Source organism: Schistocerca piceifrons, chromosome 5 (assembly GCF_021461385.2).
Source record: "Schistocerca piceifrons isolate TAMUIC-IGC-003096 chromosome 5, iqSchPice1.1, whole genome shotgun sequence".
Classification (NCBI taxonomy): domain Eukaryota; kingdom Metazoa; phylum Arthropoda; class Insecta; order Orthoptera; family Acrididae; genus Schistocerca; species Schistocerca piceifrons.
Window position 1 is genome coordinate 306,909,239 of NC_060142.1, and position 23,115 is coordinate 306,932,353.

The 23,115-nt window shown below is 39.0% G+C and overlaps 2 protein-coding genes across 2 annotated transcripts in view; both read right to left on the bottom strand.

Moving 5' to 3' along the window:
- Positions 1-10,124: 10,124 nt before the first annotated feature.
- On the bottom strand, positions 10,125-11,701 carry LOC124798959. The gene is given in 4 exon segments (XM_047262493.1): positions 10,125-10,562; positions 10,564-10,591; positions 10,593-11,128; positions 11,633-11,701. Coding segments are annotated over 4 exon segments (1,071 nt in total).
- Positions 11,702-12,357: 656 nt separating this feature from the next.
- The window catches only part of LOC124798960 (lysosomal acid glucosylceramidase-like), a 129,181-nt gene continuing 118,423 nt past the window's right edge, over positions 12,358-23,115 (bottom strand). Inside the window, exon 10 of the mRNA XM_047262494.1 lies at positions 12,358-12,412. Coding sequence (XP_047118450.1) covers positions 12,358-12,412 — 55 coding nt within the window. The remainder of the gene's footprint in view (positions 12,413-23,115) is intronic.

Here is a 23,115-nt window from a genome sequence, read left to right on the forward strand (position 1 = left end):
CATGACGCATTGTCATCCATAAAAATTCCACAGTTGTTTGGGAGTATGAAGTCCATGAATAGCTTCAAACGGTCTCCAAGCAGCCGAATATAAACATTCCTTGTCAATGATCGATTCAGTCCGATCAGAGGACCCAGTCCATTCCATGTAAACACAGCCCGCACCATTATGAAGCCACTACCTGTTTGCACAGTGACTTGTTAACAACTTTGGTCCATGGCTTCGTGGGGTCTGCGCCACAATCGAATCCTACAGTCAGCTCTTACCACCCGGAGCAGACCAACCACGGTTTTCTATTCGTCTGGGGTCCAACCGCTATGGTCACGAGCCCAGGCGAAACGCTGCAGCCGATGTGGTGGTGTTAGCAAAGTCACTCGCGTCTGTCTTTGCTGCCATAGCCTATTGACACCAAATTTTGTCACACTGTCCTAACGGTTAAGTTCGTCGTACATCCGAAAGTTGTTTCACGTTGTGTTGCTTGTCTATTAGCACTGACAACTCCGTGCAAACGCCGCTGATTTCGGTCATTAATTGAAGGCCGTCGGCCGCTGCGTCATCTGTGGTGAGAGGCAATGCCTGAAATTTGGTATTCTCGGCACACTCTTGACATTGTGGTTCTTGGACTTCCCTAACGATTTCCGAAATGGAATTTTCCATGCGTCTAGCTCCGCTCCAACTACCAATCCGCATTCGAAATATGTAACTCCCGTCATGCTGCTATAATCACGTGGAAAACTTTGCACGTGAATCACCCAACTTCAAGTGACAGCTTCGCCAATGCGTTTCCCTTCCATACTTTGTGTAAGCGATACTACCACCTCCTATACACAGGGTGACGCACGAAATGTGTTACCATTTTGTTTTTGAATATAAACTTTATTGTCAATACAATCTGAAAGGAACATATACTACAATGAAGAGACGCCCATGGAGATTTGTTCTAACTCAGCACATGCTCAATATGTCCACCATTTCGTTTCCTAACTTCCTTCAAACGAACACTGAAGTTAGTGATTACCCTACGGCACATGTCTTCCGTATTTCACTGCAAGCTTGACGAATAAGTCTTCTGAGCTCCATTAAATCACGTGAACGTTTCGGGAAATTTTTTTTCTTCAGGTACCCCCAAAGAAAAAAGTCATATGGATTGAGGTCTGAACTATTGGGGGGGGGGGGGGGGGGGCAATTTTGTCCGTCATTGAAGCGACCTGGAAACCTGAGTGAAATGATCCGCACGTCGAAATGCTCGTGTAAAAACTCCAACACAGTGTTTGCAGTATTTGGCCTTGCTCCTTGCTCCATCTTGCATGAACCACTGCGTGTTGAAGGGCAAAGCAGTAGCAAGAAGCTGTGGAATGAAGCTATTGAGAAGCATGCTCAAATAACGCTCGCTGTTCACAGTTTCTTCGAAGAAAAAGGGTCCAATAAGTCCGTGACTGGAAATTGCTGCCCATGCTGTAATCCTCGAAGCATAATGTTGTCGTTCATGAAGCACTTGCGGGTTTTCAGTGGCCCAAAAGCATACATTTTGTTTGTTAACCACACCGTCTAAATGAAAATGCGCCTCGTCTGAAAACCAAACGTTGTGGAGGGTTTCTTCCCTATCCGCCCACTGAGCAAACAGTAGTCTCTGCTGCTTGCGTTCTTCAGTGAGCTTCTGTGCACAGGTCATCTTGTATGGGTACATATGGAGGTCACTTTTAAGAATGCGTTGAACGGAGCGTCTGGATATTCCCAGTTGCACTGCTGCCTTTCTACACGATTTCCCGGGACTTCTCTGTACAGTAACTAGTACCGCTTCAATATCCTCCGGCGAACAAACAGGCTTAGGCCGAAGTCGCTTCGCTTCCAATACTGTTCCTTCCTGTACAAATATATCGTACAACCTGTGGATGGTCTTGCAAGGAACCCATCGTGTGTTAAACTGTTGTCGAAAACGCCTCCGAGTCACAACAAGGCTTTTCGTTTCATGAAAAAGTAACAAAATTGCCGATCGTTGCTGTGTCGTCAGTCTTCATTGTCAGCCATTGCTGCTAGCTAGTCTCCTAGCGGCAGTATCATGAATTACACGTCATTTCGTAATTCATTTGTTCTTCCAAGCTCTGCTGGTATTGCTGTAGAGATCCCAGCGGGATATCTAATGTGCGTCGTAAATTGTGAAAGAAACAACTGGTAATACATTTCGTGCGCCACCCTGCATGTTCTTTTCGCTATCGCAGACTTTTCTCACTACAGTGTCTTTTCAAAACATTCCGGAACTTTGTCAAAAAAAATTCTACGCTTACCTTTTACTTACTGTACATGGCCTCCTTCGAAATACTCTCCTCCAAAATTAATACACCGCTCCCAACGCCATTTCCACTCCCGGAACCTGCCTTGGTATGCCCCAGGCTGGATTGCGCGAAACACCGTCTACGAAATTTGTTTCATCTCTGCTATCGTTGCAAATCTTCGTCCTTTCAACGGAGTTTTCAACTTTGGAAATAAAAATCTACAGGCGCTAGGTCTGGAGAGTACAGAGATGAGGCAGCACAGTGATTTCGTTTTTTGTGCTATAGTCACGCACCAACAGGAATGAATATGTGGGTGCATTATCGTGAGGCAAGAGACATGAATTGTCTCGCGACTTTTCAGGCAGTTTCGTTCTCCCGTTTTCTCGCAGGCGTCGCAACACGTCCCGATAATGCCACCGATTAACAGTTTGTCCCTGTGGCACAAGTTCATGATGAACTAATCCTTCAAAGCCAAAGAAAACTATCAGCATGGCTTTGACACCTGACCTGACCCGACGAGCTTTTTTTGGTCTCGGAGAAACTTTGCCGGCCCTTTGTGAAGACTGAACCCTGATCTCAACATCATAACCTTAGCCCACACCTCATTACCAGTTATGACTCTCTTAAGAAATATCTCATTCTCATTTGTGCGATGCAAAAGCTCATCACAGATTGCGAGCGAAGGTCTTTCTGATCTTGACTCATGAGCTGGGTGACGAACTTGGCGGCAACACGACGCATGCCAAGATGCTGTGTCAGGATTTCATGACGTGATCCAACTGAAATGTTACGTTCTTCTGCAGTCTGTCGGACACTCAGTCTTCGATTGACATGCATAATTTCGTTGGTGTTCCTGACATGAGAGTCGTCGGTAGACGTCTTGAATGACGATCATCCTTAACTTCCGTCCAGCCATATTTAAACCACGTGAACCATTCGTAACACCGAGTACAGCTTAAGCACTCATCACTAGAGGTTCAAATGGCTCTGATCACTATGGGACTTAACATCTCAGGTCATCAGTCCCCTAGAACTTAGAACTACTTAAACCTAACTAACCTAAGGACATCACATACATTCATGCCCGAAGCAAGATGTTCGAGACTGTAGCGCCTAGAACAGCTCGTCCACCCCAGCCGACTCACTACAGGCTTCCTGCATCTTTTGGCGTGACACTGTAAAGGTTTTCTTGAGTTTCATGCAAGCTCCTCTAACTCTGCCATCCCGAAATACGCAAACCGTGCGACACAACTCGGCCGTTGTGGCCGAGCGGTTCTAGGCGTTTCAGTCCGGAACCACACGACCGCTACAGTCGCAGGATGTGTGTGATGTCCTTAGGTTAGTTAGGTTCAAGTAGTTCTGAGTTCTAGTGGACTGATGACCTCAGATGTTAAGCCCCATAGTGCTCAGAGCCATTTGAGCCATTTGCGACACAACATTCTACTCAATACAGCACTGAACAATAACTAACAAACAACAATGAAACTTCCAGCAGTTACACATTAAACGCATGCCAACTTCATTTCACTCCAACACGCCATTGGCGCGAAATTACGAGTAATATGGAATTTTTTGAACAAAGGTGTAAAGACTGCTCTCATTATTTTCTTCTTTTAGTTTATCGGTATTTTATTCGTAGCTCGCCGGAGGTTACATTCTAAATAGTCAACGTACTAATATTAACTGTTTGGAAGCCGCTGCCTCGTCTTCAATAATGTTAGAAATAACTTCGCAATAATAGCCAGTAGCGGTTGTGGGATTTGCTACATATCGAACGACGTTTGTTTTTGACACTTGTTTTTAACAATTTAGTGCATCTCATTTTAAGTTCAAATGGCTCAGAGCACTATGGGACTTAACTACTGAGGTCATCAGTCCCCTAGAACTTAGAACTACTTAAACCTAACTAACCTAAGGACATCACACACATCCATGCCCGAGGCAGGATTCAAACCTGCGACCGTAGCAGTCGCGCGGTTCCAGACTGTAGCGCCTAGAACCGCCCGGTCACTCCGGCCGGCCTCATTTTAAGAACAAGGATGATAATTACAATATTCACCTTTCAATAATGAAAAAGGATGACTTATAGCGATTTGTGTATCAAATATTAATACAAATGCAAGTAAAAGTACAACTAAAAGATCCTAAAGTATTGCTTCCGAATGTAACAATGTTACAATGTTTCTTCACGATACAAAAGCACATAAACTAGGGTTCTACTCGTACCTTCTGCGTTTCGGTGAGCGCACTTGACAGTGGATTGCTAGTCGTACTCGCAGTGTTTCAGTCTTCCGTAAAGTGGTTGTTGACAAATGGGGTTTTCTACAACCGAATCCGTTTTGATCTCTCACACCACATTAACCGTTCCCACGCGTAGGAAACCTCTTTAAAAGGCAGCGAAATATCGATAATGCTTTCTCTGAATAACAGATGTACACTTTTAAGCTCGTTTCCCGTTATCAGATAATGTAGATCATGTGAAAGAAAAGTTCACTGCGTGCCAAGTGCCTTTAAGCTTATGAAGAGCTTTTAATTAAATGAAATGAGGTCATAAGAAGTCTTCCGTGAAGTGGCTGTTGACGAATGTTTGCTACAGCGGAATCTGTCGTAATCTCTTACACCATATTAACCGTTCTCACGCGTAGAAAACCTCTTTAAAAGAACAGCAAAAAGTCGATAACGTGTTCTTTGAGTGATAAAAGTACATCTTTACGCTCGTTTTTTTACCTTTATCAGATACGGTTGATCAGGTGAAGGAAGAGTTCACAGGGGCCAAGTGCCAGTCAAACTCATTAAGAGCTTTTAATTAACTGAAATGAGGTCGGAAGCAATATTCAAAGTATTCTGTTGTTGTTGTAGTTTCCAGTTCGAAGACTAGGTGCCCTCTGCACTCGGGAAGACTTTTCATACCTTAGATTGAACTGTATGGGCGGAAGAGTGCATCTTACACTTTTTTCAATCAAAGAACTCCGCTGTTGGTCTTCCATTCTAATGAGAATTTCGAACATCTTGGGCCATTTCACATTGTCGAACGCTTCTTATTGATCGACAGATGCTATGAGCGCGTCTTGCTTCCATTATCAAGCGAAACCTCAGGACTGCCTCTCTGGCACCCTCATCTTTCCTAAAGCCAAATTGTTCCTCATCTGACGGATCTTCAAATTAATTTTACATTCTTCTACATAAAGTTCTTGTCAGCAACTTGGATGCGTGAGCTGTTTTGCTGATTGTGCGATGAGGTTTGCACTTACCCCCTCTCGCTTTCTTCGGCATTGTGTGGAGGATATTTCTCCGAAAGTCTGATATGTCTCCAGACTCTAAGATTCTACACATCAAATTGAACAGGCATTTGGTTGCCCTTTCCCTAATGTTTTTCTATCCCTTCAGCCTTATGTGATCGCACGTCTTCTGAAGTTCTTTTAAACTGTGACTGCAATACTAGATCCCCTAAGTCTTCCACATCGACTTTCATTTCTTCTATCACGACATAGGGTAGGTCTCCCATTCGTACGGTCACTCAGTGCACACTTTCCATTTATCTGCTCTCTCCTTTCCGCTTGACAGTGAAATTCCCCTTGCACTCTTTAAACGCACAAAAAATAGGAAATTTTCGTGATCTTTTATCAAGTAAAATAAAAAGGAATGCTAAGTCTGTTGATATAGTTTTATCCTTTCACTTTCATCATCATGAAATCATTTTTGTGTCCATATCAAAAGTTTGCTGTAGCCGCTGCAGAAGGTGGAAAGATCCTTTGGTCATCGTCGGGAATTCCCGAAGCCCTGCTATTGGACCTGTAACGAAATAATTTTGTATAAGTCATTTTCCATATAATTTCTATCGGCTTACGTAGGATAATTGAAAAATATTAAGTTCAAACAAAATGGTGACGTGTTTAAATACATGTCGTTTTCTTCGCCCACAAAATCGAGACAAAAGCGAGCACCGAAATAGAGTTTTAAAGATACCGCAAAACAGCTACTTTTACATCACCGCCCGTTAACTGAGATGTAATTATTTTACTTGCAATTTATATAAGGAAATTTCGGGTTGTGAAATATTTTTATATTAAAGTGAAAACCAATGGCGACAACATTAAAAGAAACTGGGACCTCTTTCATTAAATGACAGACTTAATATTGAACTTTTACGCAAATTAATGTAATTTCTTCTGAAAGTAGCAAAGCCCCACAATTTTAGCTCGGAGAGCAAATCTTTTGGTAAAATTTGTTACTGACCGTAAATTTAATAAATGCCTTTTCTTGCGAAGTATTAAACTGGATATCAAGCTTTGTAATATTAACATGATTGCAGGTTCTATCGTAGGGCCTATTTTACAAACAAAAGACTGTGGCGCATAAAATGGCGCACGCAAACTGTAGTAACGAAAAGAAATGCTTCCGTACTGAAGTAAACGCACAAAACTGTGAATCCGTAAAGGAAGGACAGGTTTGTAAATGAAATATAGTTAAACTTTAATACAGTAAAACTTCGTTAACACGAATCCGAAGGGACCGAAAAATCAGGAGTTCCTGTTAAAAAGTGCGTGTTAAGTGAAAAACACAGATTTTAATAAGTATACATGTACAGCAGTACCTAATGTGTAATACACTACACTATCAATCATGTTATTGTAGACTTATAACACTATAAAGTGATTGTAAAATTCCAATACTCACAAATTATGGACGTTACTTTCTTGGAACAAATTCGGTCATGGTTCGCTGACGTTCATGGGAACGGTAATATTTTGTAATTTCACAACCGGTTGTAATGATAGCGTCCTTAAACCCGGCAGTGACGTCGGATCTTGAAGCGAACCGTTCTAAACAGTCCGAGGCTATAAACATCTCCTGACGGGTAGGTGGAATGGTATCTCTATTCTCTTCCTATTCATTTTCTTCTGATGGCCCTTCTTGCACCTCGTTCTCAGCTGTTGGTACATCCGATTCCACAGAAGCACATACGGTAACATCGTCGTCTATACTAATGAATTCTTCGATACTAATCCCCGGGTTCGCAACGTCCTGCAGAACTGTCCATTCATCAGGTGAAGTGGCATCTTCTAACTCGTGGACATCTTCAGTGTTGGTATGTCTCCAAGCTCTGTTAAAGCACTTCCCTATATGATAGTGGCGACAATGAGTTTCAGGCTGCTGCGATGGCCTTTATTGTGTCAAGCAGATTCCTGTTTGGGGTTGCTCTATTGTTTTCAGCAGCACGAATTGCAGCTCTTACAAGTCGCTCACGATAATCTCTCTTTATGAGAGAGATTATGCCTTGATCAAAAGGCTGAAGGCTGCTTGTGGCGTTGGATAGGTTCAGATCATGAATGTTATTGGCAGTACATCTGTCCAATATAAGAAGAACATGTCTATTTTGAGGAACCATTCGACTGTTGAAACGAAGAAGCCACTTGCGAAATGATGTGCCATCGATCCAAGCTTTCTTGTGGTGAGAGTAGATGCAAGGTGAAGTGTCCATATTTATGTTTTTAAAACAACGTGGTTTCTCGGATTTACCGATAACCCAGGGACGAAACTTCTCACTGCCGTCAGCATTACAGCACAGTACAACAGTCACACGTTGTTTGCTTCGTGCTCCACGGTGACACTTATCACCTTTTATCCTCAGGATGTGATTTGGTAAAAGATTGTAGAAAAATCCAGTTTCATCCATGTTCAACACATCACACGAGGCATACTTTTCCCTCACTCTGTTGAATTCATGCAACCAGCTGTTCGCACTTTCTTCACCAACTTTATTTGCTTCACCATAAATTTGTACAGATGAAATTGAATGTTTCTTTTGGAACCGATACAACCAATAAGCAGAACAACGGAAGTCTTCGATTCCCATATCATTAGCAATATCATTTGCTTTTGACTGAATCATAGGGCCAGTCAAAGGTATGTTAGATGCACGCATATGATTAAACCATTCTTGCAGTAACGTCTCGATGTCTTCATACTTGGCGGTACGAAGTCGTTTAGATTTGTTTCCAAAACCTGATGCCACAGCATTAATAATTTTTTCTCGATTCTTAATAATCATAGATGAAGTAGATTTAGGTATTCCAGACTGCTCTGCAATTGCTGTTTTCTTGGTACCACGGTCCACTTCATCTAGAATCTTAAGCTTTAACTGTACATTTAGAGCTGTCTGTTTCCTATTTGCCATTTTCGCGTGCTACGCTACCGGTTGTAACTGTAGTTTTTATTCAGTATTCCAACTCGATACGGCTACGACTAACAGAACACCTGTCAAATCTGGCACTGAGTACATTGCTAAATGCTGCTGCACACATTATTGAATGTCGTACAATGTACAGCATACGCTGAATGTTGAGGTGATAATCGCGGCTACCGACCTACAATACTTTAAAAACGAGTCAACAATAAGTATAATTAGCTTTGTAGCTAAATTTCCTACATTCATTTCGGAAAAAATTACGCTTTAGAATACTCTAAGTAAGGTCGGAAGTTTGTGTTAGAGTGAGATTTAATTACGCTAGGAACTGAAACAGAGTTCGTAATTCACCTTAACCGAAGTTCGTGTTAACCAATAAAACATACCATAAGAACTAATGTATTCATGGTGGGACCAATATTTTTTTCGCGTTAACCGCGAGTTCGTCTTATGCGAGTTCGCGCTAACGAGGTTATACTGTAGTATATTTTAAAGAAATAAAAGTCAACTTACACTATTCCACAGAGCAAAACATTTTATGCCTAATATTTGAAACAAAATGTCCTCTACGTGACACGCGCGAATTGAAATGCACGCAGATGGTATTCTGGTTACTAATAACAATTCCAGTTGCAAACAAGTAACAGTCCAAGAAAGATCTCCTATGACCCCTTCATCAACTCCGCAGAATTAATTGCGTAACATGAACCAAGAGGGACAAGCACAATGCAAGAGACTGAGAGCAAACAGAAAAGAGCACAGCAAAAGAGAGTGGTGCCCTTGTTTCACTGCTATTTATACTAATTACACATTGTGATCTTTGTATCTTTATCAATGTATTATGCAAAGGTGTCTGGCATAGTTACATTCCTTTGGGTAATTTTCGTATAAAATTTGGAGACGTTATAAACAGGGCCGGCCTTAGCCATCCAGGTGCCCCGGGCGAGTCGTCCAGTTGGCGCCCCTTATCGTGTAAATAGCGAACCTGGCAGTGCTTTGCAACACGGTATTTGACTGTTTTCTAGAAATCGTCTTAAGTGGTTAATGGCGTCATCTTATGATCATAACATGGTTTTTTCCATCGTAAATTTGAGTATTTTATTTTTTAAATGGAAACGAAATCCAAATAATCTGAAAGCCCGCTAAGACGCTCCATGTGAGTCTTGTGTAGCCTGTGACGTCAGTCCAGCATGCTGCTGTCGCTGCCGTAACAGTCAGTATAGCAGTGATATATTGTTTGGACATTCACGTTTTGGGAAATTGTCTAAAAATATTGCGTAGTACTGCACTGTACATCTACAACTACTCCAGAAAATTGTTTTTGCGTGTTCCAAACAAAGAAAAGATGCATAAAATGTGGTTGAAACAGGCTCGTATATCCCAAATATTTCTTTTCTTTTCTGAAGCACCCCTGTACTAAAGCGAACAAAACAAAACAAAAATTATTCAAATTGGTCAAGCCATTTCTTTGTTTTGGTGAGACTAACTCACAACAATTGATTTTTATATATAGGAGGTAATATGTATAACGAAAAAACACTAATTTTGAATAGGGTACCATATTTTTATTGAATTTAATATAACTGTAAGCCATAAACCTATATTTTCTGTCAGTCATCTGAACACAAAACATATTACGCCTAATGAAAAACAATTATAAACGACTAAAATTTTGCTTTTCTCGCTTTTCTGTCGGCAAAGTCTCTGATCAGATTAGCAAAGTCCAGGTTTTCTGCAACTTCATTTTCAATGGACAGTGAGGCCAAACTGGTTAGTCTTGTTTGAGACATTGTAGACCGCAAGTACGTTTTTATCAACTTCAGTTTGGAAAAACTGCGTTCGCCGCTTGCGACAGTCACTGGTATTGTTAGCAAAATACGTAACGTTATCCAGATGTTGGGATATAACTCTTGAAGATTATGCTTTTTTATGAAGTTTAAGGCTTCAATAGGCGTTGCCTGGCTGTCTTCGAGATAGTGTTGCAGGCCTAAAATTTCGTCGCACAGCAAATTTCCATCAATATCTGACTTCATGTTGACAACTAACTTTTCTTGTAATTTAGAACAGCATTGTATTAGTTCTTCTTTATTTTGATTTTTTTTTAATGTCAAACAAGAAACTCCACGTCGCAGAAAAACTCTACTTTAAACTTCTTTTTTGGGTCAGTTATTTGATCATCAACAGCCTCTTCACCCGACCTGCGTTTAATACGTCTTAATCGCATTTGTGGTTTAAATAATGGCTGCGTATCAAGATCCGAAGCCAGTTCAGTTGCTGTTACAATAGCTTGTTCGAAACCTGTTTGTCTATATGTTTCCAAATAAGAGCAACATTTGTCAAGGATTCCCATAAACTCGACGAAGTTGATTGTGGGTGACTGACTTGCTTTACTCACAACGTTAATTTGAAACAGAACATCATACCATGTCACAAGAGAAACAATGAAGCTTAAGTCTTTTAATTGTCCTCCTAGTGTTGTCGCTTCGTGTGACACCGCAGCATCGCTTTGTTCAGTAGCATCGGCCAAGGAAACCAAAGCGTCATGCATTTCGCATAATTGATAACGAACCGCTTTGACGCTATCAATTCGAGCTTCCCAGCGTGTGTCACTTACATTTTTCAGAGTGTATATCTTCAAATGGTCGGTCAAAATTTTCCATTTATTTACCGATCCAGCAAATAGATTAAACATTTCTTATAACATTCCGAACAGTGTCACGGATTTTACTGATGATTTTGCCGCATCACACAATACCAAATTATAACTATGGCATCCACATGGCATAAAAAAAGCTAGTGGATTTAACTTCTTAATTCTGTTCTGGACGCCTTTATTTTTCCCCTTCATGTTCGCGCCGTTATCGTAGCCCTGTACTCTGCAGTCATTAATGTTAAGGTCAAGATCACTCAATGTTTTTAAAATGCTTTCTGTGAGGCCTTCACCGGTTGTATCATCTATTTGCAAAAATGAGATGAAATGTTCTTTTATACTTACGCCATCCTCTGTTATGTCGGCGCATCTTAAAGTTATCGAAAGTTGTTCTTTGTGGCTTATATCTGGAGTACAGTCAGCTATGATTGCATAATACTTTGAACCCTTTATGCGGGATACGATTGTAGACATAACGTGTGATGCCATGAGTTCTATTAATTCATTTTGTATATTTTTGCCGCAATAATGGTCAGCCAAATCACCATTCAATGCCAGAGAGAGCTGCATGATTATGACAAAATAGATCATGTTGTCATAAGTGGGGACCTAAATGCAAAAATAGGGAACATTACAGGATCAGATTTAATGGACGCTATTGGAGAACAGCATATTAACAAAATTTGAGAAAATGTAATTCATTTCACAACATCAATAATCTGAGAGGTTTGATTCCACAGGGAAACAGTTGTGTCCAGCAACTGTATTCATTTGAAATAGTAAATAGTACAGCAGTGCTGTTTATTTCATATCTAGTCTCTGTGTGGTGCCATCTTTGGTGCTAAAAATATGTGAAGTACCAGTTATAATAAGGCAATGTGCATGCCTTATTAAAATTTACAGTTGATAAGCTTTAATTGTGTCAGTCATAAAATATATACCAGTAAATGAAAGTTAAATGTTAAAAACACTTGTATAAGCATGTAGTCCCAACTGGAATATTCATGGCAGAGGTAGAGATCACACTGAGGACACTGTTAATAACTACAAGACAGCTGGCTTCAGTGTTCATCATACTAATCTACAGTACGCTCTTTACATGTACAATGCATTGGCAACATGTACTAACTTTGTTTTAACTTCATGATTCATAAGTTTTATCATTTTATGCTTTTTTAAAAACTAATATACATAAAACAAGTAAGATGGCTGTAATAAACAATGGAAGAGTTTGTAACTGTCTGCCATCAAGCATCATCTTGTGTAACACTGCTTAATGAGCAGAGGGCCACAAGAAGCTCCCTGTTTTGGGAAATGTTTAATAATCATTGGGATTGCTACTATGCACCAATCCCAACAGACACTCATATCAATAATTACCTAGTTATGATCACACTCATCCTAGATGGCATATGAGTATAAAGCTTATGGAGACAAATGTAATGTATTTCCCACAATGTTGTGTTATTAGTTTTAACACCAAACTGTGTAAATTTTAGTAGATTTGTATACAAAACTCATAAGAGAGGACATTTTAAGCAGAAAGATTCCTTACCTTTCGACATACTTCCGATGGTACGAGGACTTTTAACACCAGTCTTGTCTGTTCCAATTTCTTTACCTGTACTTAGTTTTTAGCAATGTGTTGATAAAAAAAGGTGTTTTGTATTTTTTAAATTATGTTCAGTTTTAAAATGTGCAGCAGTAACTAACATCACTAGCTAATTCACACAGTTACCACCATGAACAACTCTAAAACATTAGTTACTGCTTTTAGTTACAGCCACCTTATTTGTCTTATGTACATTAGTTTCTAAAAGGTATTGGGTGAACATGAGGACTACACCCCTCCTTAGTCCTTCACTCATACAAATGCCTGATCTGCCCCATCCTTTGCTATGCAAATGTTGCATGGGTATCTGCCCCCCCCCCCCCCCTCAACTTCTGTAATTCTCTCCGGATCCTCCAATGCCAAGCTCTCCACTCTCCACCTCACTTTCTGCACCAGCTTGCCTTCCCCCCACAAGGATCCTTTACCTATTCATCAAATTCTCTCCTCTCCTCAGTCGCACTGAACACCTCTGAATAACCTACACCATCTGTAAACTTGATCCCAACACCCAACAATCCTACTGTGTCCCCTCTTCTTTGCAGTCCTAGTGTTCTCCTGCATCCCACCAACCGTTCACCTGCACACCCTCCACATCTTCTCCCAAAGAAATTTCAACTGTCTCTCTATCCCGAACCATGAACTCTGGCCCAACATATACCTGTCCTACCAACTCTGAATCCACTATACCCTATCACACCCCAAGGACTCCCTCCTCCTCCTCATCCCATACTATACCTTCTCCTTTTCCCCTTCGATGTCACCCAACATCCCCTACCCCCTTTTCCTCTCCCAATCTATAGATCCCAGTACCAGTTATGCTGCTCTTCCTGTCCCCCACAGCCACCCCTGTCTCATCAGGACCTCTTACCTGTCCTCAGTATTGATTACCACCACTCTCCTATCTCCTTCCATGCCCACCCTTTCTTCCATCTACAGTCTACTGTCTCTGGGCAGGTCCTTTTCCTGTTTTAATGAAAGTGCTAAGTGCTTCTTTTTGTATTGGTTAATGAATCTTCTGTTGTGTTTTCCAAGTGTTTAGTGTTCTTCAAGTGTTACTTAAGTGTTTTTAGCTGTTCTATCTGTCCTCACTTCTATCACTGCTTCTAAACAATTCATGAAGACAGCTTTTTGTTATTTATATTTCTCCCATTAGAGTCATCTTTTCAAATAATTTTAAATTCATAGTACATATGTACATACACTTCCTTAGTGTTCAGTTCTACTGGGTGAAGAGGAGCTTAATTGTACTGCTGCCAGCCCCCTGCCCACCTCCCACCCACACGGGGTAACTGGGATGAAATAACAAAGGAAAACATAAAAGCATAAAATAATAAATAAAAAGTTAAAAGATACAGACTGTGAAAATAAAATAAAGTTAATATATGATGGCAGTCCATCATAAATGTAGTTTGGTATGCTGTCTGCTGAAGCCAGCTGTCTTGTAATTGTAAACAGCAGCCTCAGCATGAACTCGGCTTCTGACATGAATAGTTCAGGTGTGACAATATGCATATAAAATGTTTTTAATGTTTTAACTTAGATTTACTTACATATATATCTTACGACTAACTTATAGTTAACACTTATGCAACAGTGTGTTTAATAAGCTATGTGTGTCACCTTATTGTAACTGGTTCTTCACATGTTCCTTAACACTGAAGATGGTCGCACAGCGATCGGAATCTAGATATCAAATAAACAGCATCTTCAGAGTGAACTGAAAGACTGACACTCCAGCACTCACTCCATACTTTTAAATTTGGAGACTGAGCCATTGTGCATGCTGTCATAGAGACACATACACTAGAGAATGCTGGAATGCTGATGTATCACTGCAAATGTCACTGCACTGACATCTTTGTAAGTTTATTATGGAAACAACTTTGAGGAAAAGTTGCTGGTATCTGCCCACAGTATTTTGGAGACATGTTGATGACTTGTAGGTAATGTGGCCCAATGTTGAAGACAAATTACAAGTATTTTTACACCCTCTAATGCCATCCATGGAAAAATCCTGTTTATAATGTAAATTGAAAAGGTGGTATGCCTTCCATTTTTAGATGTTTTGGTTTTACAAAAAAAAATTATGGCACTTTAGGACACCCAATTCATTTATATTTATATTTACATGCAAATAGCTGCCACCATTCTTCCCAGACAATGAGTGTTCTCAGGTCTTTGGTTCACAGAGCACACATTATTATAACAGATACATAATGTGCTATAAATGAAACCAAAGGTTGCCTTAATGAATGCAAACACAGAAAGATTTAAATCCATGGCTTTCATGCCATAAGAAGGAAGCTTGTCATCAAAAATAGGATGGATACTGAGCAAGTGCAAAGTAACAGTGGTTTTTTGTCCTCCACCAAAGACAGCAGCACTTCTGGATTCCATTAGAGATGATTTAATGCTGCAGAAGGCTGAAGCTTATAAGATTTCTTGCAAATGTGGTCTTTCATATATTGGACAGATGATTTTTATAGTACATGAAAAATGTACAGAACATTGGAGGTACACATGGCTCTTACAGTCCAATAAATTGTCTGTGCCAGAGCACTGCATTGATGCTGGTCTCTCTGTGGTGTACAGATGTGGAACTCAGTGGTAAAAGAGGCAATTGAAATTCACTTGTTGGCAAATTTAATTAATAGAAATAGTGGTTTCAGTTTGGGTTAGTCATGGAATCTGGTGCTTCCTGTAATAAACTTACAAAGACTTCACCACAGTGCCAATCACAGTGATACATTGACATTCCAGCGTGGAATGACCACACAGCCACATATATAAATCATGCATTATTGTATTTCTTTGCAGCAAATCAACATATTTGGTACTTGTGTATCTGTGGATACATGCACAGTGCTGTTGTCTGTGAGTTTAAAAGGACAGAAAAACTGCTGGAACTACGATCTTTCAGCTCACTCTGATGATGACTGAATGATATACAGCCTAAATATTAGAAGAAGAAATGGAATTTATGTAGCTGTGTGATGTCATTGGGGTGTTTTACAGCAGTGATATAATTTCAGATCACTTCATGTTAGTTTAAAAAATCAGTTTATTAGTTACATGGCGTTACATTGATTCATAAAACTAAGACGGAAAAGAAATGTGTAATGTGTTCCTAATACAGAATCAAGGAATTATTATTATGTGGCTCGCAATAGGTTAAGACCTTAAAACATTAAATTACTAGTGATGATATTAACAAAAAATGGGAAAGTATTAGCAGTTGCATCCACAATGCTGCTCTTGAGGCATTTGGTAAAAAGCATAAACTAAGGAAGAAGATATCAAATAATGAAATAACATCCACTGAGAAGAAAAAGAAGTTGAACAATGTATCTCTACAGACAACAACTGAAAGCAAAATAGATAAATATAATTCAAAGAGAAACATTGTAAAAACAGCTGTAAGAAATTTAAAGACCAAGCAGAGTATAAATTTATTAATAATATCAAGGATGCCCAACGTGCTAAGCAAAGAATAGTTTGTAATGCAATGAAACATGTTAATAAATTGAGAAGGGTACAGCTGATACAAACCCAATATTAGAAGAAGATTGGGAATGACATTACAATGGTTATCAAACAATGGAAAATTCAGGATGGACTGTAACAATATTATGTGAAGGAAAGTTGCTACTCACCATATAGTGGAGATGCTGGGTCGCAGATAGGCACAACAAAAAGACTGTCACAATTGAAACTTTCAGTCAATAAGGCCTTTGTCAAAAATAGACGATAACCCCCCCCCCCCCCCCCCCCCCCCCCACACACACACACACACACACATCATTGCAGCCTCTAGCAGCTGAGTATGGCTTCAGCGGCCAGAAGCTGCAGTCATCTGTGTGTGTGTGTGTGTGTGTGTGTGTGTGTGTGTGTGTGTGTGTGTGTGTGTGTGCACGTGTGCGTGCATGTGTGTCATCTATTTTTGACAAAGGCCTTATTGGCCGAAAGCTTATATTGTGACAGTCTTTTTGTTGTGCCTATCTGCAACTCAGCATATTACAGGTGGTTATAGTATAGTAAAAGGCAGGAGTTATCAGTAGATAAAGTGGTAGGCAATCCTTACATAGATTACCTTTTGATATACGAAATACTTAATGAACCACAGTGAAAAAAAAAAATAGAAACATGATTGTACCTTACTAAATTTAAGAATGCTCCATCTGTTAAATTTGTGCTGAAAAAAATGGACAAATACCAAGTACAAGGAATAGTACTGTTGTCATCCCCATTTTTTGAAATGGAAAACAGAATAACTGTGCTAATTACAGAGAGATAAGTTTGATGGATATTGTCTAGAATGAGTGCCAAGAGACAACAGACCATGAGGAAACACTCATTTTGGTAGATGAGCATGGCTTCAGGAAGGTAAGGTCATTCACAGAAAGTGTGTTTATTAATAAAAAAAGTTAATAGAGAAAAGGCATGATTTAATATTGAAACACATATGTCCTTCGAAATATTGTGATAGCCTTTGATCATGTAAAAAAGTAAATATCATGGAGTAAACTAGAGAAACAAGGTTATCTTAAACACATCACAATGGTTCTGAAAGATAAATACAAAAGCACTAAAAAAATTATTCAAACAGGTGCAAGAATTTCAGGTATGTTATGTGTGAGTCAATGGTCAAACATTGGTGCAGGTTATTACCGACATTATTTGATATACAGGGTGAAGCAAAATTCGTGCACTCCGGCTTCGCTGCACGACTCCTCTTACACCAACAATAAAAAAAAAAATGACTGTCACAAAATTTTGGCTGGTGGGTACATCCGGCAGAAAAAGGATGTTAAAGAGTGGCAATCTGGCAACGCTGTAACCAAATGTATGGTAACTACCTCTGTTAGTAAGTATTAGTTGTGCTGCACAGCTGGTGCAGTGGATAGAGTTTTGGGTTAGCATGTAGGAGGTCGATGGTTATTATTTGATAAAGGTAGTCCAGGTGGTACGGTATCTGGCATCTTAATTGTCAACAGCGATTACAGCTGGTCCTCTAGAAAACATTTGCGCTTACATACTACAATCTTAGAAATGGAAGATTGGTCAGCTTTGAAAGAAGATCTTTCCACGTCATGTGAGTGAATTTATTCACGCCACTTCATCTACAAGACATGAAACCTGTTTTCTTTGTACCCTCCTCCAGTGGTCCCATAGATTACTACTATTATTCTTGCGTCGTTCAGGTCCATTACATTTCATTAGGGCCTTATGTTACCAGTAGGACTTGGTTACTATTTGTATGTGTTATCAGCATGGTACCACTAATTATGCCTTTCAACACTGAGTCTGGTAACCGCATGCTGTGTAGTACGTATCTCAATGCATTATTATTATTATTATTATTATTATTCTATAGATGGGATTGTGGAAACATCATGTCTGGTTCCATAAGTGAAAAAGTGCAATTCAAAACCAAACATTTCTCAATTAGTGATGTTGGGATGAGTCTTGCAGAACAATACCTGTCAGAGGGGTAATGCGCATCAGATGGAACAGTGCGCAGGACTGATGGTGTGTTTATACTGTAAGTGCTGTCCACCAGACAGGGACTAATTGCAAGCAGAGAAATGCGCACATGACAGACTCCAATGTACATGAGTATACGTATCAAATTTTCTCATTGTAAACCTCTAAACCAGTGTGGCATTCATATGGCACACAGAAACGATGAATATGTGGATATGCTTCTGGTCCTTGGTGCATCTGATAACTGGGCTGGCACTGGCACTCGTGAATATGCTGCTACAGATCCTCGTCAATGCCATCCAGATAAAAATGTGTTTTGTTGTCTGGAGCTGCACCTTTGGGAGTCAGGTTCTCTCCTTCCACCATCACTTGACAGAGGTCGTCCATGGACTCACTGTACTCCAGCTATTGAGCAAGCTATTCTGGAGATCATACACCAAGAACCTCAATGAAGTACACGTAGCAAAGCAGCTGCATGTCTCGCAATGCACGGTCATTAACGTGCTGCACGAGCATGTGCTGCACCCCTATCATTATGCTTTCATGCAACACCTGCATCCTGCAGATCACTGTCAGTGGATGGAATTCTGTGAATGGTTCCAACAATAACAACAAGAAGCAAACGATGACTTTGTGAACACCAAAATATGGTCGGATGAAGCAACATTCACTTGTGAGGGTGTCTTCAAGATGCACAATGCACACTATTGGTGTGATGTTAACCGGCACGTCACCTGGGACCGTAGATATCAAGTTCGCTTTGGTATAAACGTCTGGGTCTGAATATTGGGCGACAGGTGTCTGGGCCGCTACATGTCGCCTGACTGCTTGACTACATGAAAGTATCATTCATTGGTCTCAAACTATGTGCCAGATGTGCTGGAAGATATTCCACTACATGTTCGGCAGAGGATACGGTTCCAACGTGATGGTGCATCTCCACACTCTGGAATTAATGTGCATCAGTATTTGGACAGAACACTTCCAGGGAAATGGGTCAGATGTGGAGGTCCAGTTGTATGGCCACCGCGTTCACCTGACCTAAATCTCCTGGATTTCTTCCTGTGGGGACACCTGAAGGAGCACATGTAATCTACTCTGCCGACAAATGTGGAAGAACTGGTAGTGCGTGTTCATGCTTGTCTTGCTACTGTGGACACAGCTTTGCTGTGAAGGGTCCAGAGCTGTATGATCCAGTGGCTTGTGCAATGTTTGGATGTGCTGGGAGGTTGGTTTGAGCATATGTTGTTCTGAGGACAACATATTCTGTTGTGAAGATCATGCGATCATTAATACGGATATTATTATTGTCACTGGTAGCTAATGTGCGACGTCTGAGTCGTATTACATGTAGTATAAATGACAAGCACATGTTGTGTTATTGTACTTTGTTATCATTTAAGCATCTCAAAACTGATATTGTTTTTGTAGTTATTATGTCCTATGACAGGTCTCTTTCTTATTTGTCTAACCATGTATTTGTTATGTTCAGCATTACAAAATGTTGTAAATTTAGGATACTTGTGACCTAAGAAATGGTGTATATTACTGTATGAAATGTGAGACTGAAATTACCAACTAAAAAAAAAATGTGTCCCACCCTCGACCTCCTGCATGCTAACCCAAAACACTATCCACTGCACCAAATGTACAGAACAACTAATGTTTCCTGACAGAGGTAGTTACCATACATTTCCAGTTTAACATCTTTTTTTCTGTCAGATGTACTCGCTGGAAGTAAAAAATTTCTGAGAGACATTTTTTTTATCAGTAGCATGTGAGGAGTATTGCAGCAAACCCGAAAGCGGTAATTTTGCTTCACCCTGTATACATCAACATCATATTAAGATGGAACCACAAACACCTGTCATTTTTAGAGTTTATTGCACTTGGTATTAAAAAAATCTGGGCAAAGAATACAATATGAAAATCTCAGTTAATAAAATGAAGATAATGGCATTTAAAGGAGTTGAGCCAGTCAGATCAAAAATTGTTGTCAGTAACAGAAAAATTAAGAAGTTAATAGCATTAATTATTTAGCAAATCAAATAAGTAACGAACATAATTATTTTATTTATTTATTTAATTTTGGTCCTGCAACATCTTGTACAGCTATAGGACAAGTCAATAAAGAATACAGAGAAGGTTTTCACACACATAATGATATACAATGATATAATTTATTACAAGGTTGATGTAAATACAAATGACTATGTTAATGCAATACCATACATACAACTAGTGTGATCTGTCACACATTACATTTGAAATTTTACATTACAAGATTCCGTTTCAATTGGCGAGTAATTCATTTACAGAGTAGAAGCCTTGATCCATCAGAAATGACCTAAGCTTTTTTTTGAACAGTCTTCCTTTAATAATTAGATGTTGTTGGGAACGTGATTATATAATTGTGTACCTCTATGAAGAACACTTTTCTGATAGGTTGATGTCCTGGCATAGGATACATGGATGTTATTGCTGTTTCTTGTTCCATGTATGTGCACAGAGCTGTTTTGCTGATATGCATTGTATTGTATTGTATTGTATTTTATTGATCCAGGCAATCATAGTATTGTACAGTTGTATATATGATATTGGATAGGTCAAGAGAGCATATTTACAAGTAATTTTTACAAATTGATTTTTACTTTATTTTGTGGCAAGGAAATTATCTATCTTAAACAAAATAGGCACCTGAAATAAGATTTCTAAGAGCAGTGAAAAGGTGTACATGCCAAGAGTGGATCAGGAATTAACAAATTAGAGAAGAATTGAACGTTGAGGAGATAAAAAACACAATAGAGAAATTTAGAAATAAATGGTAAGAGCATGTAAGCTGAATGCCAGAAGAAAAACAACTTTTAGGATATGGTCTGTGAGAAAGAAGAAACCCTGGTAGACACAAAGTGAGATGAGATCAACAATAACATTTTAAGACAGAATAGGCAGTTAGCCTAATCCCAGGAACTGAACGTGATGATGATGAGGCCAGGAATTCCATAAAAAGCTGAAATAAATTATGTCAACCTGCATTTTAGTTTTTAAGATCATTTTTCTCCAGAGTATTTTATTAGTTAAAAACAAACAAGAACCTGAAAGCCAAACCCACAGATTATATTGTAGACTGTCAACTTCATTAACAGAGTTGCTGGGAACATTAAAAATTAGATCAAAATTATAAGTAGTTTGTTAATGGGTTGGCCTGTGAGTGTCAGACAGGCCAGTTAGTTGTGTTTGCTATTTGAGCTTGAGATGCCTCAAAATCTGTAATACAATTACTCACCAGGGATGAAAACATTGGATGGACAAAAGATTTGGTCAAAGAACCTGCAGCTACAGTATCTTGACTGTAATGCATTAGTGGGATTTCATATAATAACTGCATCAGCTATGAGCGTCACTATCCTACTCTATAAATTACTGTTTGGATTACAATGTAAATTAAAACAGATATTATCAATCATTCATGTTTTTTATTAAAATACAAAATGCTTTTCAAGGGTTTATACCCTCTTCCTCAAATGTATACAGGGGTTTACATGTGTATTGCTGCTTAGTGCAACCAGTAGCCTGCTTTGCATTGTACTTCACTGTGAAATAATTATATCATTTGTTATTCAGAATATGCTACCATATATTATACTATAAGTTATAAAATTATCCACATAAAAGCTGTTCCAGTAAGCTGTATAGTGATTCATTATCATATATCAGTAAATGCATATGAAAACACAAATTTTCCAGGCATTACATAGATATACATGTTGTAAATCAAAGAGCATTGTACAGCCATTTAAAGGTACAGATAGCACGTCAAGGAAAATTTTCTTGTTGTTATCATCTTTGGACTGAAAATTGTTTTGAAGCAGCTCTCTACTTTAGCGTACCCCACGCAAATATGTCCATATCAGCATAACTACTGCAATGTACTGCCACTTGAAAATGTTTATTTTAGAGATTTTATCACATTTAGCAGACTACATGCAGTTCACTAAATTAGGTCTCAAAGGAGGCTGTTGTAACACCACAAAAATGTATGATGGCTGATTTGAAATTAAAGCTTTAGATATAGGACAGTTCATCAGAAATGCCTTTACAAGCACTGAAGATAAAATAATAATAATCTATTGCACTGGCCATTTGGTTTACATGCTGTCTCAGCTCACTGAGTGTAAAATAAAAAAAACAAACACCTACACACACACATCACCGTTTCATTAACTTATTTGTACATGGACAACAAAATAGTTTTATTTGAATTATTAATTGTGTTCTTCAGTCCATAATCAAAAAACAAATTTAAGCTGTCTTATAAGAGATCTTAATCTTCCATGTCCATCAACAATTTGAGGCATCATTCTTAAAAATTTCAGACATTATTAAAAATTCCACACATGTATGTTACCAGTACACTAGAGTGTTGAAAGATCTTTCTGGAATTGAAAGAGTAATGTAGCCACGATCTGGGTCTGCAATTGATATTGTTGTATTATGATCTCCCCTAGAATACAGAAACATTAGCAGTCAGAACATGAAGCAAAAAAGAAAACAATGGAATCTCCAGGTTGGAATATCAACAATATTTTTAAGGAAACAGAAAACCTTATTATCATGTTAATGCATTTCATCAAGAGTAAATTTTGATAAAAACTGATGAAATAGATGATAGTTATAATGTTTGACTATTGATAATTTCAGAATTAAGTCTTTTGTCCACTTTACATTTGTGTAAACTTTGTCTATGGTTAGGATGTGTACTGGTAATAGCTATAGATAATTATAAATACAAATGTTTTATTCCACTATTCAGCATATTTTCATGCAATTGGTGTCATCAGTGTTTACATAATAATAATAACAATAATTATAATAATATAATGTTTGATATGAAAAATGTTATTAACTA